Here is a 17,035-nt window from a genome sequence, read left to right on the forward strand (position 1 = left end):
GCTCCTCCCAGATCCTCTCCACCCACCTATATCCACATTCTTTCTCTCTCATTAGAAACCAGACATCTAAAAATAAGATAAAACAAGACAGACCAGAAACCAGAATAGAGCAAGACAGACGACAACAAAAGCCAAAGAACAAAATAAATACAGGTGACTGACACACAGAGAGAGAGCCCGTAAAACCAAGAGCAGAAACTGTGACATACAAGCAAGAACTCCCTAAGGAGAAAAAAAGTGCAGACAAAGCACTATGAAATCAAAACACTCCAAGAAAAACCACTGAGTTTGTTCTGTGTTGCCCATCTGTTGCTGGGCATGTGTCCTGCCCAGAAGTGGCATTTGTATGCCCAGTGAGAGTCCACTGGAGAAAACTGATTCCCCTTTGCAAGCAGTTATCAGTTGTAATAGCTTCCGGGTCAAGGATGGGGCATGTGCCCACATCCCCTCTCGGTGCTGGGACTCCCGTCTGGCTTAGGCCTGTGCAGGCCCTGTGCATAGAGCCATGCCTAACCTGTGAGTCCCTGTGTCCCATTCCTACCGCCTCTGGAGGCCGTTTCCCTGGTGTCCTCCACCCCCTCTGGCTCTACAGTCTTTCCACCTCTTCCACAGAGTTCTCTGACCCTAAGGTTTGATGAAGACATTCCGCTGAGGGTTAAGTGTTCCAAAGGGTCTCGCTCTCTGCACACTGTCCAGTTGTGGACCTCTGGTCCCATCTGCTTCAGGAGGAATCTTCCCTGATGACAGCTGAGCAGGACATGAACCTAAGAATACAGCAGAGTGTCATTAGGAGTCACCCAATTGCTACGTTCCTTTAGCAGACAACAGTATTTGGTTTTCCCCCAGGCCGGTGGCTTATCTTGTCTCAGGTTCTTGACCATCCCAGGAAGAGGAGGCCTTGACCCCTATCAGACAGTGCCAACCTGAGGTTTTTCATGGACTCGCTTCATGGAAGGAGGGAGCCAGCTTCTCTGACCTCCACAGACCCCCACAATGACATAAATAAATGTGATTATTTATTTTCAAAGATAGAAGATCGTCTCGGCGCTCCAGCTACTCACCACAGCTACTAGAAGGCCCGGCTTTGATCTTCAGAACTGCAAGTGAGCTTGGTTGATGCAGGGGACCTGGAGGCCAGCTAGCCAGAAGGCCATCAGCTTTGGCTACACAGGTTTGAGACTAACCTGGGCTACATGAGACCCTGCTTTACTTTTTTTTTTTTTTTTTTTTAAATTTTTAGGTGTCTGATATGAAGACATAATTAATTAGAGGCGCTCCCTGCTAAGAAGTGGATGGGGGCTGGTGGGGAATAATGCCAATCCAGAAACCATTCTGCCTGGGGATTACTGTCCCATACAGAGAAGTCAGAAATAACTCAAGAGGAAGTGAGACCGTGTGGTGGGTTTCTTTGTATTTTATGAACATTTCACTCAGGGATTGTCCCCAAAAGTTGTATCTAAATTTCCCAACTGGTCTGGGAAACCTGGCTCGCGTGGGCAGGCCGGAAGCCTCACGCCTCACCGTGCTGGGCCACCAGGGGGCGCCAGGCAAGCGGCGACCAGAGCAGCGCGATGGCCGCCGCAAGGTTGCTGCTGCGCCTGGCCGGGCGTCTGCAGTCGGTGAGCTTCACACAGAGTGTGTGTGGCCTCCTGGGCGCCGGGCAGGGGCCCGGGCCGTGGTACACGCATTGCAGCTTGGAGCGGGGGCAGCTTGTCCTCTCCAGCAATCCCTTCCCCGGCGCCTCCGAGAGGCTTCCGATCCAGGTTGGGACAGGGCACCAGCAGGGAAAGTGAGGGCGGCTTGGGATCTGGGAGAGTGGCGGCAGGACAGCTGCCCCGCGGGCTCCCCTGACTTCTGGAAGCCCCACTCTGCTTCGGAAGTCTTAGCCGGGTCAACCCCCTCTTGTCAGAGACCTCCTTTCTGCCCTTTCGCGGCCCTGGACCAGCAGCCTGGGGTCTCCAGGACCGAGCTGCTCACAAATAGAGGTGTGGATCTGGGTGTGGCAGTCATTCTCCAGTCCAGTGACCAGACAGTCTTGTTGACCCGAAGGACATGCACTCTCCGCATTTCGCCCAACGTCTGGGTTCCTCCAGGTAGGTGAGCACCTAGGAATAGGGTCAATAGGAGACCGTCGCCCTTTCCCTCCACACTGCTGTGGCGGGGCCCAGGGGCTGTGTCCGCGAGCTTCCTCTGCCCCATGGAGGACGGGGTCCCTGGTCGAAGGCAGCCAGCGTTCACTATTGGGCCCACTCTCCTTGCAGGTGGGCACATGGAGCTTGATGAGGAGGTACCGGTCTGCCGACACCACCGAGAGCCCCAAGAGTGGAGTCCCCCTGGGTGTGGGCGAAGGGAAGGACAGAGAGGGGCATGCTAGGTTAAACTCTGGGTACCCTGACCTGCTCCCTTTGGCTCCCAGATCCTGGAGTGCGGGCTCCGAGAGCTGAGGGAAGAGTGTGGACTACAGCTGCCCCAGAACCAGTTCTCTTGTGTCCTCCTGGGGTTATGGGAGGTGAGAAAGAACGACCCAGGGCCCACTGAACAATCCTTGCCTGCCGTGGGCACCAGCGGATGGCGCGGAGGCCCCAAACCATAGGCCTCACACATGCCCTCATTACCTGTTACCTACCGCCCACTCCTTCGGCTCCGGGCCAGCATTGTACTCCCTAAACTCTACTTACGGTCTCCAAGATGCAAAGTTTCCTAATGTGCTGTGTTAGTTTTTGTTTTTTGTTTTTCATAGTCTGCCTACCCTCCTAGGCTGAGCTGGGGTTTCCCCAAATACCATCACCTCGTTCTCTATGTACTCGTCACGTCCCAGGAGTCACAGCAGCAGCTCCAGGTAGGCCTGGCAGCAGGGGAAGATGGGAGAAATGACCTGGCTGGGGAGAACAAGGGGAGACAACCAAGCTACCAGCCACCCCTTGTCTGTCTGCTCCCCTCCTCTTCCCCTAAGTGAAGAGAATCCACATGTCTAACCCCAGGCCCGGATCCAAGTAAACCCAAATGAGGTGAGTGCCTTTATGTGGCTGGGACCTGACGTAGCCGAGGCTGTAGCTGCCACAGAGGACGGCGGGACAGAGCCACCCAGACGCCTTTCCCAGGACCTACCACCCTCTCTCAGGTTAGTTCTACTTCATCTATCAGCAGACAACTGCGTTCATGCGTGCACGGGCGGTGCAGTCTGGAGTTGCAGGTGGTGGGAGGGATTAGGGGAGTTGTCCTACTGACAATCAAAAGACACCCGAGATGGAAGATCCCAGTGTGAAGGGTTCATGCTCCAACATTGAAGCCCCTACTCTCCCACAGAAGAAAGCCATTTAAACCTTGAATGTTCCCTCTCTGTTAAGTGAGGTTAACGCTCACTCACCTGCCGCAATAACTGGGAGGATTAAATGGCCCAGTATACTAAAGTTCATTGTAAGCTACAAGGCACACCCTGAACAGAAACTGTCATAATCCAGCGCAACCGAGCTGAAAGACAGTGGAGGAACCAGGCCTCTGGTCCTGCCCGTGTCCACACTCATGCGGGCAACTCCCAACGCAGAAGAGGACAAAGAAAGGGTCAGTGCTGGAACCAAGTTTGCCCTCGGGCTCTGGCTGCAGCATCTGGGCAGAGGAAGGTAAGAAATGGCTTGAGGGCACCACAGCCTTGGGTTGGAATGGTCTGGTGTTCCTATGGACATCAAAGAGACAAAGGAAGAGGAACAGTTCTTGGAGACACTTGTGTGAATGCCCGCACTCCTTCCCAGGTAAAAGTGAAGTTCACGTGGACTCCGGACCAGCAAAGGAAGGATGGCGGGCTGTGAGAAAGTGTGGCAGAGACATGAGCGCAATACCCATGATCTCCCTCGCAAAGCTGTCCTCCGGTCTCCACATGCAAAAGCATGGCGCAGATGCCCACATACACAGTAATAAACATTTTAAAATGTTTTTTAAGTGTAATGGTCGAACACAGACCCTCTTCCCCACAAACAGGGGTTTAGAAAGTGAGGTTCAAACTCTCGTCCAGTTCTTGACGCTCACAGAACATTCACAACCTTTATTGTAGGTGAGAACTCTGCTACAACTCTGGGAATAAAAAGTAAAGTCACATCACAGGGCCTTGGCCCTGAAGGGGCCTGAGTATTGGGAAGGAGAACACGGAGCCCCCCAGTCCCACAAAAGGTGCAGAGTGATCCAGGCCTGAACGCAGCACGTGAGAAGCTTAGGCCCTGGCTGGTTAGCATAAGAACATTGTGAAAACTTAAATACATAAATAGAGAGACCCAGGCAGTAGAAGGCCGCGGCCTGCTCCCAAGCCCCTGGGAATCACAACTAAGGCCTTGTTTCCTCCTCAAGTCACACTGGGAAGTCAAAGGCAAGGGAGTCATCTTTGGATAATTTGGGGTTTTCTTATTTATGTACAAAAAAAAAAAAAAAAAAAAAAAAAAACACAAAGAACTGCAACCCAAAATAGAGTTCTCTGTCCATCTCTGAAACTTCTTGTCTCAGATCTGCCACCTGAGTGTGTGGCCAAAGAGAATGGAATGGACATAAAAGAACAGACATTTAGGTTTGGGAAGAGAAAGTGTCTGGGGGTGGGGACGGTAGGAAAGTACCCTTTCCCCAAGAGGTTGCAGATCTGGTAAAGGCTGAGGACCCCCTCTTCCCGCAGGTCCCATCCTTCTGTCTGCCTCCCACTGCCTAGGTTACCATACCCAAAGGAATGGGCCACCATCAAAGAATACTTCCAAAGATGAACCCCAACATCCTTTCTAAAAAGGTTAAATGTTAACCCTTTGAGTACTGGCCTTGGTAAGCAGAGATAAGGCCAAAAGCAGGTTTCCACGGAGGTCTAGCCTGGCCTTTGGCCAAAGACCCCTGAGGGTGATCAGAGCAGCCAGGGGTTGGGAACCCATAACATATCTGCTCAGTGTGGGGGGCCAATGAAGGTTTCAGAGTCCAAATAACTCAGTCCAAGGAAATGACATCTGACCGACAGCCAGTCAGAGAGGGAGCTGATGGCAGCGGTCCTCCAGGCCCTTCCCTCAAGGAACTCCCGGGAGCCACAATGCTGCTGACACGGCCAGGAGGGGGCGCTGGAGTGGAGCTGCGGTGAGAGCTCCCCAGGGTGGGGGCCAGTGGGCCCAGGAAGTGGGAAGGGGTTCCTCGGAACTGGAAGAAGTGGCCAAGGGTGTCCTGTTCATCTAGCGAGGTGATGACGGAAGGACCGTAGTGCTGGAGGAAGGAAGGACACGGCTTACAGTTTTACCTCGACTCACCCCCCACCCCCAGCACTCATCTCTGAACTACTGTGTGGGGTATCAACCCTTATGGATCAGAAGGCATTCCTAAGAAGAAAAACAGGGACCTCTCTGACTCGGCCCTCCTTCCCCGGGCCCTTCCCCTGTGCCCCTCCAGGGACTGCCTGGAGACAGTTCCTCCAGATATCCAGCGCTTGGCCTTGTGGGTGTCTGAAATGTGTGGAACAGCCACGGGGGAAGGTTCTAGTACATGAGGGGGTGGTAGCCAGGAAGGGGCTAGGAAGGCACATTCACTTTCTAAACCCCTGTTTGTGGGGAAGAGGGTCTGTGTTCAACCATTACACTTAATGCATATGAAGAGCCGGTGGACATAAGGAAAATAAGCTGCCACCTTTCCCCTCACGGAAGAGCACTTTTAAGTCCCAAGGGAGACTGGGCAGGGGAAGAGAGTATCACCATGTCTAGAAAGGACTCCTCTGAGGTCTTGGATCTTCCTAGAAGTGATCACTTACCTGACTCTCAGTCTGGAGGAAAGAAAATAAATCTAAACCTGGTAGGAAAAGAAAAATCAAAATCAACCTCCTTCTGACCCCTTCACCACAAAAAAAAAAAAAAAAAAAAAAAATCCCCCTGTCCCTGTCCCTGGAGCTCTGCAAAGAAACGGGTCTGGAGAGGGTAGGACAGGGCAGGAACCCCCCTATTTTAGGGTCAGTGTTATACCTTGAATGTCAGCCCCCAGTGGGAAAGCCGGTGGGTACTCATGTAGTGGGAGACTAGACAGGAAATCACTGCCCAGCGTGCCCATTGCAGGACTCCGCAGCACCGAAGATGGCTGGTGACCAGATGTCAGGACCCTGTGAATGCAGAGGAGAAGCTGGAGAAACCAGCCAAGGAGAGACGCCCTCGGCAGCTCGTCGCCCAGGCCCAAGGTCCTGTTCCTTCCACTCTTCCCTACCCCAAGGCTTGCCCTCTGGTCAGAGGCGGTTCTGACATGTATGCCCTGTGCTGCAGACACGGCCTTTCCTCATACCCTTTGCTCCCAGGGAGGGCTGGGATGGCAGCCGAGGCGGCAGGGCAGTGCTTCTTGGGGGGAGGTCCGTCTTCTTCGTCTGAGGAGCTTTCTATTGTCAAGTCAATGACCTCGACCTTCTTCTTATGCTCTGACATATTTCCCTCCTGGACTGGGCTATACTGGAGGCCTGTGGGCGGTTAACAGGCTGTCTCAGAAAAAGGGTCATCCATGATTTAGCTCAATTGGGGAGCAGAGGGTCACTCACCATCCAGCCCATACCCTGGCGGGGGGCAAACCTCAGATGCCTCCTTCTTGGGTTTCATTGGACACCAGGATCCGTCTTCCATGAACTGGATCTCATCACAGTCCGAACAGGAATTAAGAATTTCCATGAATAGACTAGGGGAGGAGGACATGGGAATTCAGGAGGCTGGGAGATGGCTGGACTAGCGCTCAGTGTTCCGAGACTCACGTCCTTGCCTCGGTCCCCTCATCTGTATCACGCACCTGGCTGGACCTCTGAGTGTTGCCGAGGCAATGACAGGGCACTTAGCACGCAGACCCCAAGGTCTGATCCCCAGCTCAGTGGGGAAGTATGAAAAGGGTTTCACAAATTTTAGGTGCAGGGTTAAACCTTAGAAGACAATGCGAGAACCCTAATGGAGACTGCTTAGGACCAAGAAAATCATTTGCTTTTGGGGGGTTGGTGATGAAAGACCACCTATACAAGTACATCCAGAACCTCAAAAAAACAAAACGACGACAACATAAAAGCAAAAAACCAACTTACTGTGACAATCTAACAAATGCCCTTCATAATAGTGAAAATGAAAAGGAACCTGACAGTGCTCTGTGAGAAGTTCAGGTACTTTTTTTTTTTTTTTATCAGCAATATATTGCAACTATTCAATGCACTGCTCTGCCACTTACAAATGTGACCTTCAGCCCTGGGTCTCTTTCCTCAGCTGTAATGGTGGCATCTATGTCATGGGGTTGTTATGAGGACTCAATGAAACAATGCGTGCAGAGCGCTGAGGTCCTTAATGTCACACACAGTAGATGGATGGATAAAGGGAATGCAGGTGAGAGCTGGAAGAGAGAAGTAAGCCATGGGGGTGGGGGGTGGCTTAGCAGCCGTCCTAGAAAAGAGGGCAGCTGAAGAGACCTACCCATCAATAATGAGAGACTCATAGGGCGCCTTCTTGTCACACACGGGACACGTCCACGTTGGCTTCTTTTCATTCATCTGCAGATAAAGGGCAGCGTCGAAGCTCTGCAGGTGGGCACAGGTGAGGGCGCGGCACGGGACGGTCAGCCGCATCTTCCCTAGCTGACGACAAGAGTTCGTTCTAGAAAAGCGGGCTCCAGTACCCTTAGGAACCGTCTTCCGAATTTCACCCAACCTTCCTCCCTCCCTCTCCCCCTCTCCCCCTCTCCCCTCGTACCCACCGGGCACATGAGTGACACCCGGAGACTTGTGGTGGCCACCTCACTGTCAGGGTCGGCGGTCAACTTCTCCTTGACTGAAACAAGAATGAGGCCAGGGCCATGGGGTCAGCGAGGCTGGAAGCAGCCTGGCAGTGCAAGGCCCCAGCTGAGGCAGCTGAGTAGAGTCTCTGGGGGCCCATGGCATGTCACACGAGGGGGTTTGGATCAAGGAGGCTGGGTATGGAGAGGAGATGTCTCCATCCCTGAAGATGCTTAAACACTGGTGGGTGAAATGCGGGCTACATTAGGGCCTATCTCGGTGGGAGGGGGGCGTCGTGCCAGGGTTAGACTGAATGAACTTCAGGCTTTTCAGTGCAGAGAACTCTATTAGTAAGGGTGAAATTAGGGTCTTTGAGGTACAAGACCATTGTACGATTGGGAACGCAAAGCTATTCCCACTGCCTGAGGCCCTAACTCAACCGCAGAGACTCAGGGGGAGCAGGGGTGTGGGGCTACTCCAGATAAAGCCCAGGAGGGTGGGGTGGCAGGAAGCTCTGAGCCCAAAGCAGGAGGAGGAAAAGGCTGCTACTCACTCAGTGCCCGGGAATGGTCTGGGTTCCGGATACCCTTCGCTCTGAGTTTTTGTAGAAGGGTCCCTGCAGTCAGCTGCCTCACCAGGTACACAGACAAGGAGTAATTCTACTTGGGGAAGGGGAGAGAGAATTAGCTTCTGCTTCCCAAACCTCCCCTTTTCCCAGGTACTTTGTCCCACGGTGGCCTTAAACAGAGCAGCCTCGCAGGGCAAGATGGATGCCCGGCTCAGAACGAGACAGCCCCCTGCAGTCTGTGCATGCCTCCCGCTGCAGCCAGGCTCACCCGTCCAAACTCAGACGACCAGTTCACCACGATGGTGTTGGGAGCAGTGGCTGAGAGTCGAGCCAGGGGTGTGATGTTGATGGGACGGCTGGGCCTCTTGGGCTCAGCTCCATTTTTGGTTGGGGGGAGGTAACCCTGAGGAAGGGAGGGATCTGTTAGTGGAGACAGAGCGCCCGCCTGGCCTGGCCGGGAAGGGGCTCAACTCTCACAACAGAAATCCGGTCTCAGATTACTCTCTGGAGCGAGGCCAGCTCACCCACGAGCAAAGGAGGACGGATCCTCTGCAGAACAAGGGCCCTACCTAGGGAGAGCGCTGTGAGGGGTTCGCCTCTGGGGTCAAAGGGGGAGCTTAGTTACTGACCAAGGAACTAGGAACCCAGCCACCGGGTCCCAGGGAACAATGGACACTTCCTGTCTTACACTTTCATCTGATAGCAAAACCTTTTACAAATCTTTTCTAAACTTCTGTATTAAAGTAGTGTCCCACTCCTGGGTTCTGACAAAAATTATTCAGCCCTGTTTTATCTTACTTATTTTTTTTAATTCTTTGAGAATTTCATACAATGTGTTTTGATCCCATTTACCCCCTTTCCCAGTTCTTCCCAGGACCACCCTATTTCTCTACCCACCCGGCTTTGAGGCCCCTCCCCCCAACCCCAACCCTTTTATCAACCTCTCAAGTACAGTCTATGTGGCCCATATACTCTTAGACGTGTGGCCTTCTGGAAGAATACTGTCGACCTACTAGTCAGCTCTGTTTTAATACTCTCTAGATGATGTTGACTCTGTAAATGGCACTGTCCTAAGCATGCCTTCTCATAAGAAGTTTTGACTTAGTGTTTATTCATTGACAAAGAGGAAGAACCTTTACCTACCGGCAGGGGGCAGAGTTTCCCATTAACCTTGACAAACAGGTTAGGGGGGAAATAGTCCTCCTGGGGGCAGCTTGTCTCACAGAGACAGAACCTGGTGAGAAAAGTCAGGATGAGTGGGCAAGGGGTGGTTTTCTTAGGTGAGTCTAGCACTGAATTGGAGGGAACTCCAGGAAAAAAAAAAAACAGTCATAGATGTTTGTAGGTGGCATGGGGCTGGAGAGATGGCTCAGTGGTTAAGAGCACTGGTTGCTCTTCCAAAGGACCCGGGGTTCAATTCCCAGAACCTACACGGCAACTCACAACTGTTTCTAACTCCACTTCTAAGGGATCTGACACCCTCACACCAATGCACATAAAATAAAATTAAGTAAATTATTTTTAAAACTAAAGATACTTGTAGCCACCAGCATCCAGAAGAGTCACAGGGCCAGGGGGCGCTGGGGAGCGCTTGATACCGCTATTTACCACCCGTCTTTGATAAGCAGCCGCTCACCTCAGCTGCACCTGGATGGTATAATCGCACTTGGCTCCTGGCAGAACCTCCCTGCAACAAGGAAAAGAAGCGTCCGTTCAGAAGGGGGCATGCGGAAGAAAGTCCCCAGGGCCAAGGCAGGCGAGGGAAGGCCTACCTGGACGTGAGGACCTGCTGCACCTGCTGGGGCGTGAGTGCAAAGGTAAAGTGTGCTTCCTCAAACCTCTGGCTGGAGGTGGATGCTGAGGACACAAAGGTACCGTCATTCCCAAGCCCGCACCGAGAAGCCGCTCGCTCCCATCCCAAACTGCTGATCCTACAAGAGTAAAATCTAGGGGGAAGGATTCCACCCTGAACCTGAATCCATAAAGCCTAAAGGACCACAGGCCGCCGTACCGAGGGTGGTGGGCCGGATGAGTTCCCCGTAGACTTCATAGAAGGGCAGTGGTTTCATGGTGACATCGGGGTGCACAGGCTGGGGCAGAGGAGGGTGCATGTCCACCTCGCGCTTAGGGCCCAGCAAGGTACCGGGGGTTAGAAGGGCGGGAGGAAGGGGAGCTAGGGGGCCAGGAGAGCCTACAGGAGAGGTGCCAGGGGGCAGAGCCAGCAGGGAGAGATCAGAAGGCCCCAGGGTCTTCCGGGGAAAGCGCCGGCGGTAAAGCTCTTTGATCTTCATCTGGACACTGGGGGCACAGCTAGACTTGAGGAGGTGCAGGGCTTTGGCCAGGAGCTCGTGTTTGCGTCCACTCTTATTCCGGCCAGCGAAGCCAAGCAGCACCTGGAGCTCAGACACTCGGAAACTCATCACCATGTGCTGGAGAGAAGAGCACAGAAACGATCCCACTTCACAAAGGCCTGGCCCGCTGATGACACGGAGGCTGAGCTACTGGGGGACAGCGCCTCTCCCCTCCCCCCACAGTGTTGGAAGGTGGTCCAAAAGCAGTGCACTGCCTCCAGGGAGCTGACCTGACTAGCCGAGCCCACAGCCCCAACTAGCTAGCCCACAGACCACCAGGCCCCACCCCAACCCCTAATCCAGACATTCCCTTAAGCTGATTACCAGCTCAGGGCTCAGACTCTCAGGGCGATCCTGGCTTCCTGGGAAACCGACAGGATACAAGGAGGGAGGAAAGGAAGGACTCAGAGCAGATGGCCCCATACGGAAGAAAGAGGCCAGGTGGCAAAAGGATTGTACCCCACAGCCACCCCCTCCATCACCTCAATCCATCACTCTTCTCCCATATCTCTGAATTGAAACTTTTTATGGTCAGGGATTTTATGTCAGGGTTCAACACTCCATCATTATCATCATCATCATCATCATCATCATCATATCCACCTTCTTTTACATTGCTTACATACTCACTCCTTTAGTTTTGTTTTACTGGAAGGAAGCTACCTTCTAGGGAAGAAGGGTGAATCCACAAGTCTAGGCAACAGGCCTGACTTACTCCATCTGTCAGGAACTAACATCTTGCTTCTCTCCTTTATACATGGCACACATGGCCACCAGGGTGGGAACCAAGGCAAACGTCTCAACAAAGACCCCCGGAGAATGAGAGTGGGGTCCATGGACCACAGCACAGACCCCAGGAGAATGAGGTCCATGAACCACAGCACAGAAGGAGGCTCTTTAAAGGGAGATGACCCAGGACTCCAGGCTGTCCAGAACAAGGATGGAGCAAAGCCAGAAGATAGGGGAACGAAGAGGTCTGAGGTTCCCTGGGACGTCCTCAGAGGTGGTTCCTTGAAGACTTGGGAGAGGCCAGGGGGGGAGGAGAGGCCAGATCTCTCTCCTTGTGGGGCTCCCTTCTGTGAATGTCTACAATGTCATGGGCAGGTCACTAGTTCTCCAAGTTCTTTTCCCCTTGGACCCCTTTTCAGGAATGCGATGAAAACTCTGTCCCTCTACCTTTCCATCCTTAGCTCCTCCTACTTCTTTTTATTTCTCTATTGGCTCTGTAACTTATTTTTCTACCCCAGGATTCACTCTTCTCCACCTCTCCAACGAAAAAACGCCTCATTAAGACAGTTCCTTCCCCTCAAGCCTCCAGGAGGCTCCGGCCCCATCTCCTAATGTGCGCTCCTGTGCAGCCCCGCCCCTACGTCTCCACCGCCTCCTGCTACTCCTCAAGGCTCAGATGCCAACAGCAGCCCCAAAGCCTCCCCCCTAACTAAGCTTCAAGTGCCCCGGAGCCTGCCAACCTTCGGCCCTCGGGTCCCATCCCCACGCCTGCCCCCGACTGCCGCATCCCTCGGCCTGCCGGACTCGCCCCTGCGCCTCCGGGGCAGCTCTCCCTCGCCCGACTCCAGCGACTCGGCAGAGCGGCGACCGCCCGCGTCCCCGCCCCCTGTGCCTCGGCCCCCAGCGGCGACCATCTCCCCCTCCACCCCACCCCTGCCTCTGCCCCGCGGCCCCGCCCCCGGGGCGCCGCCGCGGGCCCCGCTCGCCGCCGCCCGCCGCGCATCCCCGCGAGCCCGCCCCGGCCGCGCCGCCCGCGCCCACCCCGGTGGCCTCCCCGCCGCGCCGCGCGTCCCCCGGGGCTGGGGGAGGGGGCCGGTACCTTTAACTCGCCCAGCTCCGCCATCTTGAGACATCGCAGGCGCCCCAGCCCGAGCCGGAGCCCAGGCCCAGGGACCGGCGCAAACTCTCCGCCCCGGCGCCGGCCGCAAAGGCCGCCTGCTCCGCCCCGTCCGGCCCCCTACACCTCCCCTTCCCGGCCCCGCCCGCCGGGCCCCGGACCGCCGCCGGCCTCGCCCCTTCCTCCGCAGCCCGGCCGCCCCGGCGAGTCTCCGGCCGGCCGGGGACGGGGCGGCCCCGCGGGGAGTGCGGGGCTCGGGGGCCGCGGGGCCCTGCGGGTGACGACGAGGAGGCGGGCCCGGAGGGATGGGCTTCTAGGGAGCCGCGGGTACTTGAGCGATGGAAGGAAAGTCTCCGGAACTGCCGGAGCCCCGGGAGATGGGGGAGGGGCGGCCAAGTCGGAGCCCGCGCCTTCGGGGGACCCCGCGGGGCTTCGGCCAGCTCTGGGAGCGCTGCGCTCCGGGCCGTTTGGGGGGACGCTGGGCAGTTGCGGGCTGTTGGAGACAGCTGTTCACCTCCTCCCCGGAGCCCACCGCAACCTCGGGCGCAGCTCCCGCTAGTGCCGCGCGCCCCGGGCGTTGACGAGCCACCGAGATGGGTGCGGGGAGCAAGACTTACCGGCGGAGTTGCGGGGCCGGGCCCCCGGGCGGAGAGGGCTCGCGCCGCTCCCCAAGTCGGCTCGGCTGGAGTTGGGTCCCGCAGCTGGACGCTGCAGCCTCAGCTCCGCCCGGGACAGAGCTCCGCCCGGCCCGGGCTGGCTGCTGGGGCCGCCCCCTCCGGGGTAAGCCCGCCAGGACCTCGGAGAGGGGAGAGGGCGGAGCCCCGGAGCCCGGCGGAGGTGCGGAGCTATTAACTCCTGGGAGCGCTTAAGAGCGGAGGAGGAGGACCGCTTGACCTTCCAAGCCTCAGTGGCTCTCCGAACCCTTGCAGGAGGGTCAGGGGCCGGAGTGGGCTGGACAGGGAGGCAAGACTGTGTGCGTTGGGAATCTGGTTGTTTACAGAGGTTCTACGGTGAGAACTCCATCCGTCTGGGGTACAAATGGAAAATAAGCAACCCAAACCCTATAGATGGCCCTCTATCCCCACTACATCCAAGTATGCTTACGGCAAGGAGGGATCACACAGTTTTGGTGGCGTTGAAAATGAACACAAGGGAGGTACAGGCACAAAGGAGACCCTCCTGCCCCTCTTTGAAACGCTTTGGACCCCCCAGAGGGTGTCCCCTCGCTGTATCTATGAAGGTAGCTGCTTTAGGGCGCTGTGCCTTCTACTGGTTTACTGTGATTACTCCACGTGGTGTAGTTGTTTGGGGCCTCAGGGATAAAGTCATTTGTCCAGTGAATATCTGAAAAGGGGGGGTGGTGGTGGTGGTGGTAAGCATTAAGGTGCTAATCAGGGATTGCTAGATGCTGAGGGCTTAAAACCTTTCAAAACCTCAGTCTGGCATCAGAGGCAAGTGTTCAAACATGGTAGGTAGATAGATAGATAGATAGATAGATAGATAGATAGATAGATAGATAGATAGATAGATGATATGATAGATAGATGGCTCTAATAAATACTAGGCGTAATCCCGTTTAGTTTAAGCCTTCAGTGTAATCCTTTCCATGAGCCCCAAACCATAAGGTGCTAACAGTATTCCTGTTAAACCATACTTGACTGCTTCCTGAGTTTGTTCCTAGGAAAATGATCACCCTCTCCTACCACTGGGGATGCTTGGGCACGGGTGTTCCATGCTGCCTGAATGATGGACCCCTGAAGCTAAATTTAGGCTAAGTATTTGGCCCTAAACCCCATCTGCTGCCTCCTCCTCTGAATGGTAATCAGGCCTGGCGCTTCATGTCTGTTCTGGGGATGGAACCCTGGACCTTGAATGTGCCAGGCAAGAACCGTGCCACTGAACTGCCGGCAAAGCCATCAGAGCTCATTGCTGATCTGTGTTCTTTTGTTTCTTCTTAACCTTGATGTTCCTTTCTTTTTTTGTCCAAAGCATATTTGCAACCCCAGACCCCAGTTAACTAGGTATATAAAAGTATATAAATCAAGCATTTATTGTCAGTAAACCATCAAAAAATTGCTAATTCTTTGTTGAACCCACAACTTCATGATTTATTAAAGATGAAAGCAGCCATGTGTGTGGCACAGAGCTTTAATAAAGTGCTGCATTCTTTTTTAATGAAACTCAAGAACTCAAACAGCAATTAAAAAAACCTAACATTACAATCCAAAGAAATACTAATTTGACATATTCTAGGGAGTGACAATGGGAAAATATTTAAAATTTTCCATAATTAAGCCACTGTTTTTATAAGAACAAAATTGTATATGGACATTAAAAAAAAAATTGCCACCAGACACCCACAGTGGTAATCCCAGCACTTAGGGAGTCACAGGCAGGCCAATGTCTGTGAGTTCAAGGCCAGCCTGGTCTACAAACTGAGTCCAGGACAGCCAAGGTTACACAGAGAAACCCTGTCTCAAAAACAAACAGACAAACAGTCTTGAATCTGAGCTATTTCAGAAAGTATTCACTGGAATTAATGTCATGATGGCGTGTACCGCACAAAGTCCTTCCAATACAAAACCGATGTGTGCCAATCACACCTCAACAAAGCTATAAAAGTGTGCTGCGGAAGATCAGCCACATCTTACTTCTTAGTGAGTTAATAAAAAAGAATCACCTTAAAATGTTAATTTGAAAGTTGGACATGGAAGAGACACTATGGCCGGGATGCAAAATAAAGTGTTTTTTAAAAAGAAAGTTGGACGTGGCTCACATTTGAAATCCCAGCATGCGGAAGGCAGTCAAATCAACTCAAGTTTGAAGTTAGCCTGGTCTGCTTCATGAGTTCTGCTCCAGGCAAGACTATATGACAAGACCCAGTGTCAAAGCAAAATTAAAAATAAAAATCAGGTGTGGGGCACACACCCTTTAATCCCAGCACTCAGGAGGCAGAGGCAGGTGGAGTTCTGAGTTCGAGCCTGGTCTACAGAGTGAGTTCAGAACAGCCTGAGCTACACAGAGAAACCCTGTCTCAAAAACACAACTAACTTAACTTGATTAATTATTGCCCATTAGGACCTTTCAAAGACATGGTGTTAGAGGCTAGACGGTAGCTCCGGGGATGACCAGTGCTCAGTTCCCAGCACTCACAACCACCTGTATCTCCAGCTCTAGGGGACCCAGCACCCTCTCCTGACCTCCTTGGGCATCTGCACACATGTGGAAAACAGATACACACGTTCTTTATAACAAAGTGTGAATGATACCATGACCACCAAGCTGCACCCTCTCTTGCCTATTCACATTGCTACAATCTGAAGCCTGGAAAACGAGCCAGGTCCCTACCAAAGTCTCCTTACACAGTCCGGGGGAAGAGCGGAACATCGGGACTTGAGGGGAGGATGGGAAGGGGCAGGGTGGGCAGGGAGCAATCATGAAATGGAAGAAAATTCATTATTTGGATTTGAGGTGGCAGTTTAAGGGACTGTGCAGGTGTGGACTGCGTCAGAAGGGCAGGAGCGGAGCGAGGGAACATTCTCTCCGTCGTTAGCATCACTCCTGGGATCAGCTCCAGGGAGCCAAAGGCCTGGTTTTCATAACCAAAGCTGTTTCCTGACACTCTTGAACTTAGCCAAATGAACTCTCCTCTGAACCTTCCTCTCTGTGGTTTCTTAGTTTTCCCACCATACCTCCACATAGCGAGGAGCGTGCCAGTCCTTGACAACCTCTAGTAACCGAGAGGAAGGGCAGAAAGATTCTGTTCCTCATAAGAGATTCCTGAACCCTTCCAGGTCCCTCCTTTGGCAATTTCCAGACCGCATGAACCTCAGAGCTGCTCTGTTCCCTCTCAACGATCTGACCTGCTGTATCTCAGCTGCATCCCTGCTCAGCCAAACTCTGGACTAGTTCCCACAGCCCTCAGCCCGTGTGTAGTCCCAGTTTTCCACAGCAGTCTCTCTTGACTCTTTCTCTGGAGCCAGAGTCTACTGCCAAGCCCCTGCTGTGTGACCCAGCTTAACCCAGCAGAAGGCGGGCTGATGGGGAGGGATCTGTTGGTAGGCCACCAAGCCTAGGCTCCAGATTTTGGAGAATTCATTCTCATGTAGTAGCCAGGTTCCTAGAACAGAACCTGGGTGTCCTTCCTTCTTTCAAGAATCAGGCTTCTCTTACTGTGGACCCAAGGGTCACCTATATATTAAAAACTGCTTTAGAAGATATCTGTGGTTCTGTTCTGGTTGTTGTTTTGTTTGTTTTGGCTCTTTTCATGACAGGGTTTCTCTATGTAGCCTTGGCTGTCATGGAATCACACTGTAGACCAGACTGGCCTCGGCCTCACAGAGATCCACCTGCCTCTGCCTCCCAGAGTGCTGGGATTACAGGAGTGTGCCAGCGCACCCATCTCTGTGTGTGTGTCTTACTTCAGATTTCTTTATTTCTATATGCACCCAAAACAAAGACTAGTGATCACACAAGACCCTGTGTGTCAAATATAGGCAAGGCTTTAACAGACAGAGTTTTAGTTTTCCTTTTTACATTTATTCTGT

At 53.4% G+C, this 17,035-nt stretch overlaps 2 protein-coding genes across 7 annotated transcripts; one reads left to right on the top strand and one right to left on the bottom strand.

The window, feature by feature from the left end:
- The first annotated feature begins 751 nt into the window (after positions 1-751).
- Nudt17 (nudix hydrolase 17) lies at positions 752-4,440 on the top strand. Of its 5 annotated transcripts, XM_060393046.1 has the most exons (8): positions 752-1,763; positions 1,910-2,093; positions 2,262-2,287; positions 2,417-2,509; positions 2,741-2,839; positions 2,982-3,121; positions 3,462-3,620; positions 3,750-4,440. In XM_060393046.1, exons 1-8 carry the CDS (start codon positions 1,572-1,574, stop codon positions 3,751-3,753), a joined length of 897 nt encoding a protein of 298 aa, XP_060249029.1. In that variant the 5' UTR covers positions 752-1,571; the 3' UTR covers positions 3,754-4,440. The 5 variants fall into 5 exon arrangements, 3 of the variants coding, with proteins under 3 accessions (XP_060249029.1, XP_060249028.1, XP_060249030.1); XM_060393045.1 differs by having other exon boundaries at positions 1,313-2,093; XR_009594814.1 differs by lacking the exon at positions 3,750-4,440 and having other exon boundaries at positions 1,313-2,093; positions 2,758-2,839; positions 3,462-3,597.
- Pias3 (protein inhibitor of activated STAT 3) lies at positions 4,010-13,242 on the bottom strand. 2 transcript variants are annotated; one of them, XM_021656143.2, is made up of 14 exons: positions 13,106-13,242; positions 10,303-10,720; positions 10,064-10,148; positions 9,928-9,978; positions 9,435-9,525; positions 8,560-8,694; positions 8,277-8,382; positions 7,705-7,778; positions 7,425-7,585; positions 6,521-6,654; positions 6,274-6,442; positions 5,964-6,097; positions 5,756-5,793; positions 4,010-5,217 (listed from the first exon to the last, which is right to left on the bottom strand). In XM_021656143.2, exons 2-14 carry the CDS (start codon positions 10,715-10,717, stop codon positions 4,951-4,953), a joined length of 1,860 nt encoding a protein of 619 aa, XP_021511818.1. In that variant the 5' UTR covers positions 10,718-10,720; positions 13,106-13,242; the 3' UTR covers positions 4,010-4,950. The 2 variants fall into 2 exon arrangements, with proteins under 2 accessions (XP_021511818.1, XP_021511817.1); XM_021656142.2 differs by lacking the exon at positions 13,106-13,242 and adding an exon at positions 12,471-12,632.
- Positions 13,243-17,035: the final 3,793 nt, after the last annotated feature.

Source organism: Meriones unguiculatus, chromosome 10 (assembly GCF_030254825.1).
Source record: "Meriones unguiculatus strain TT.TT164.6M chromosome 10, Bangor_MerUng_6.1, whole genome shotgun sequence".
NCBI lineage: Eukaryota > Metazoa > Chordata > Mammalia > Rodentia > Muridae > Meriones > Meriones unguiculatus.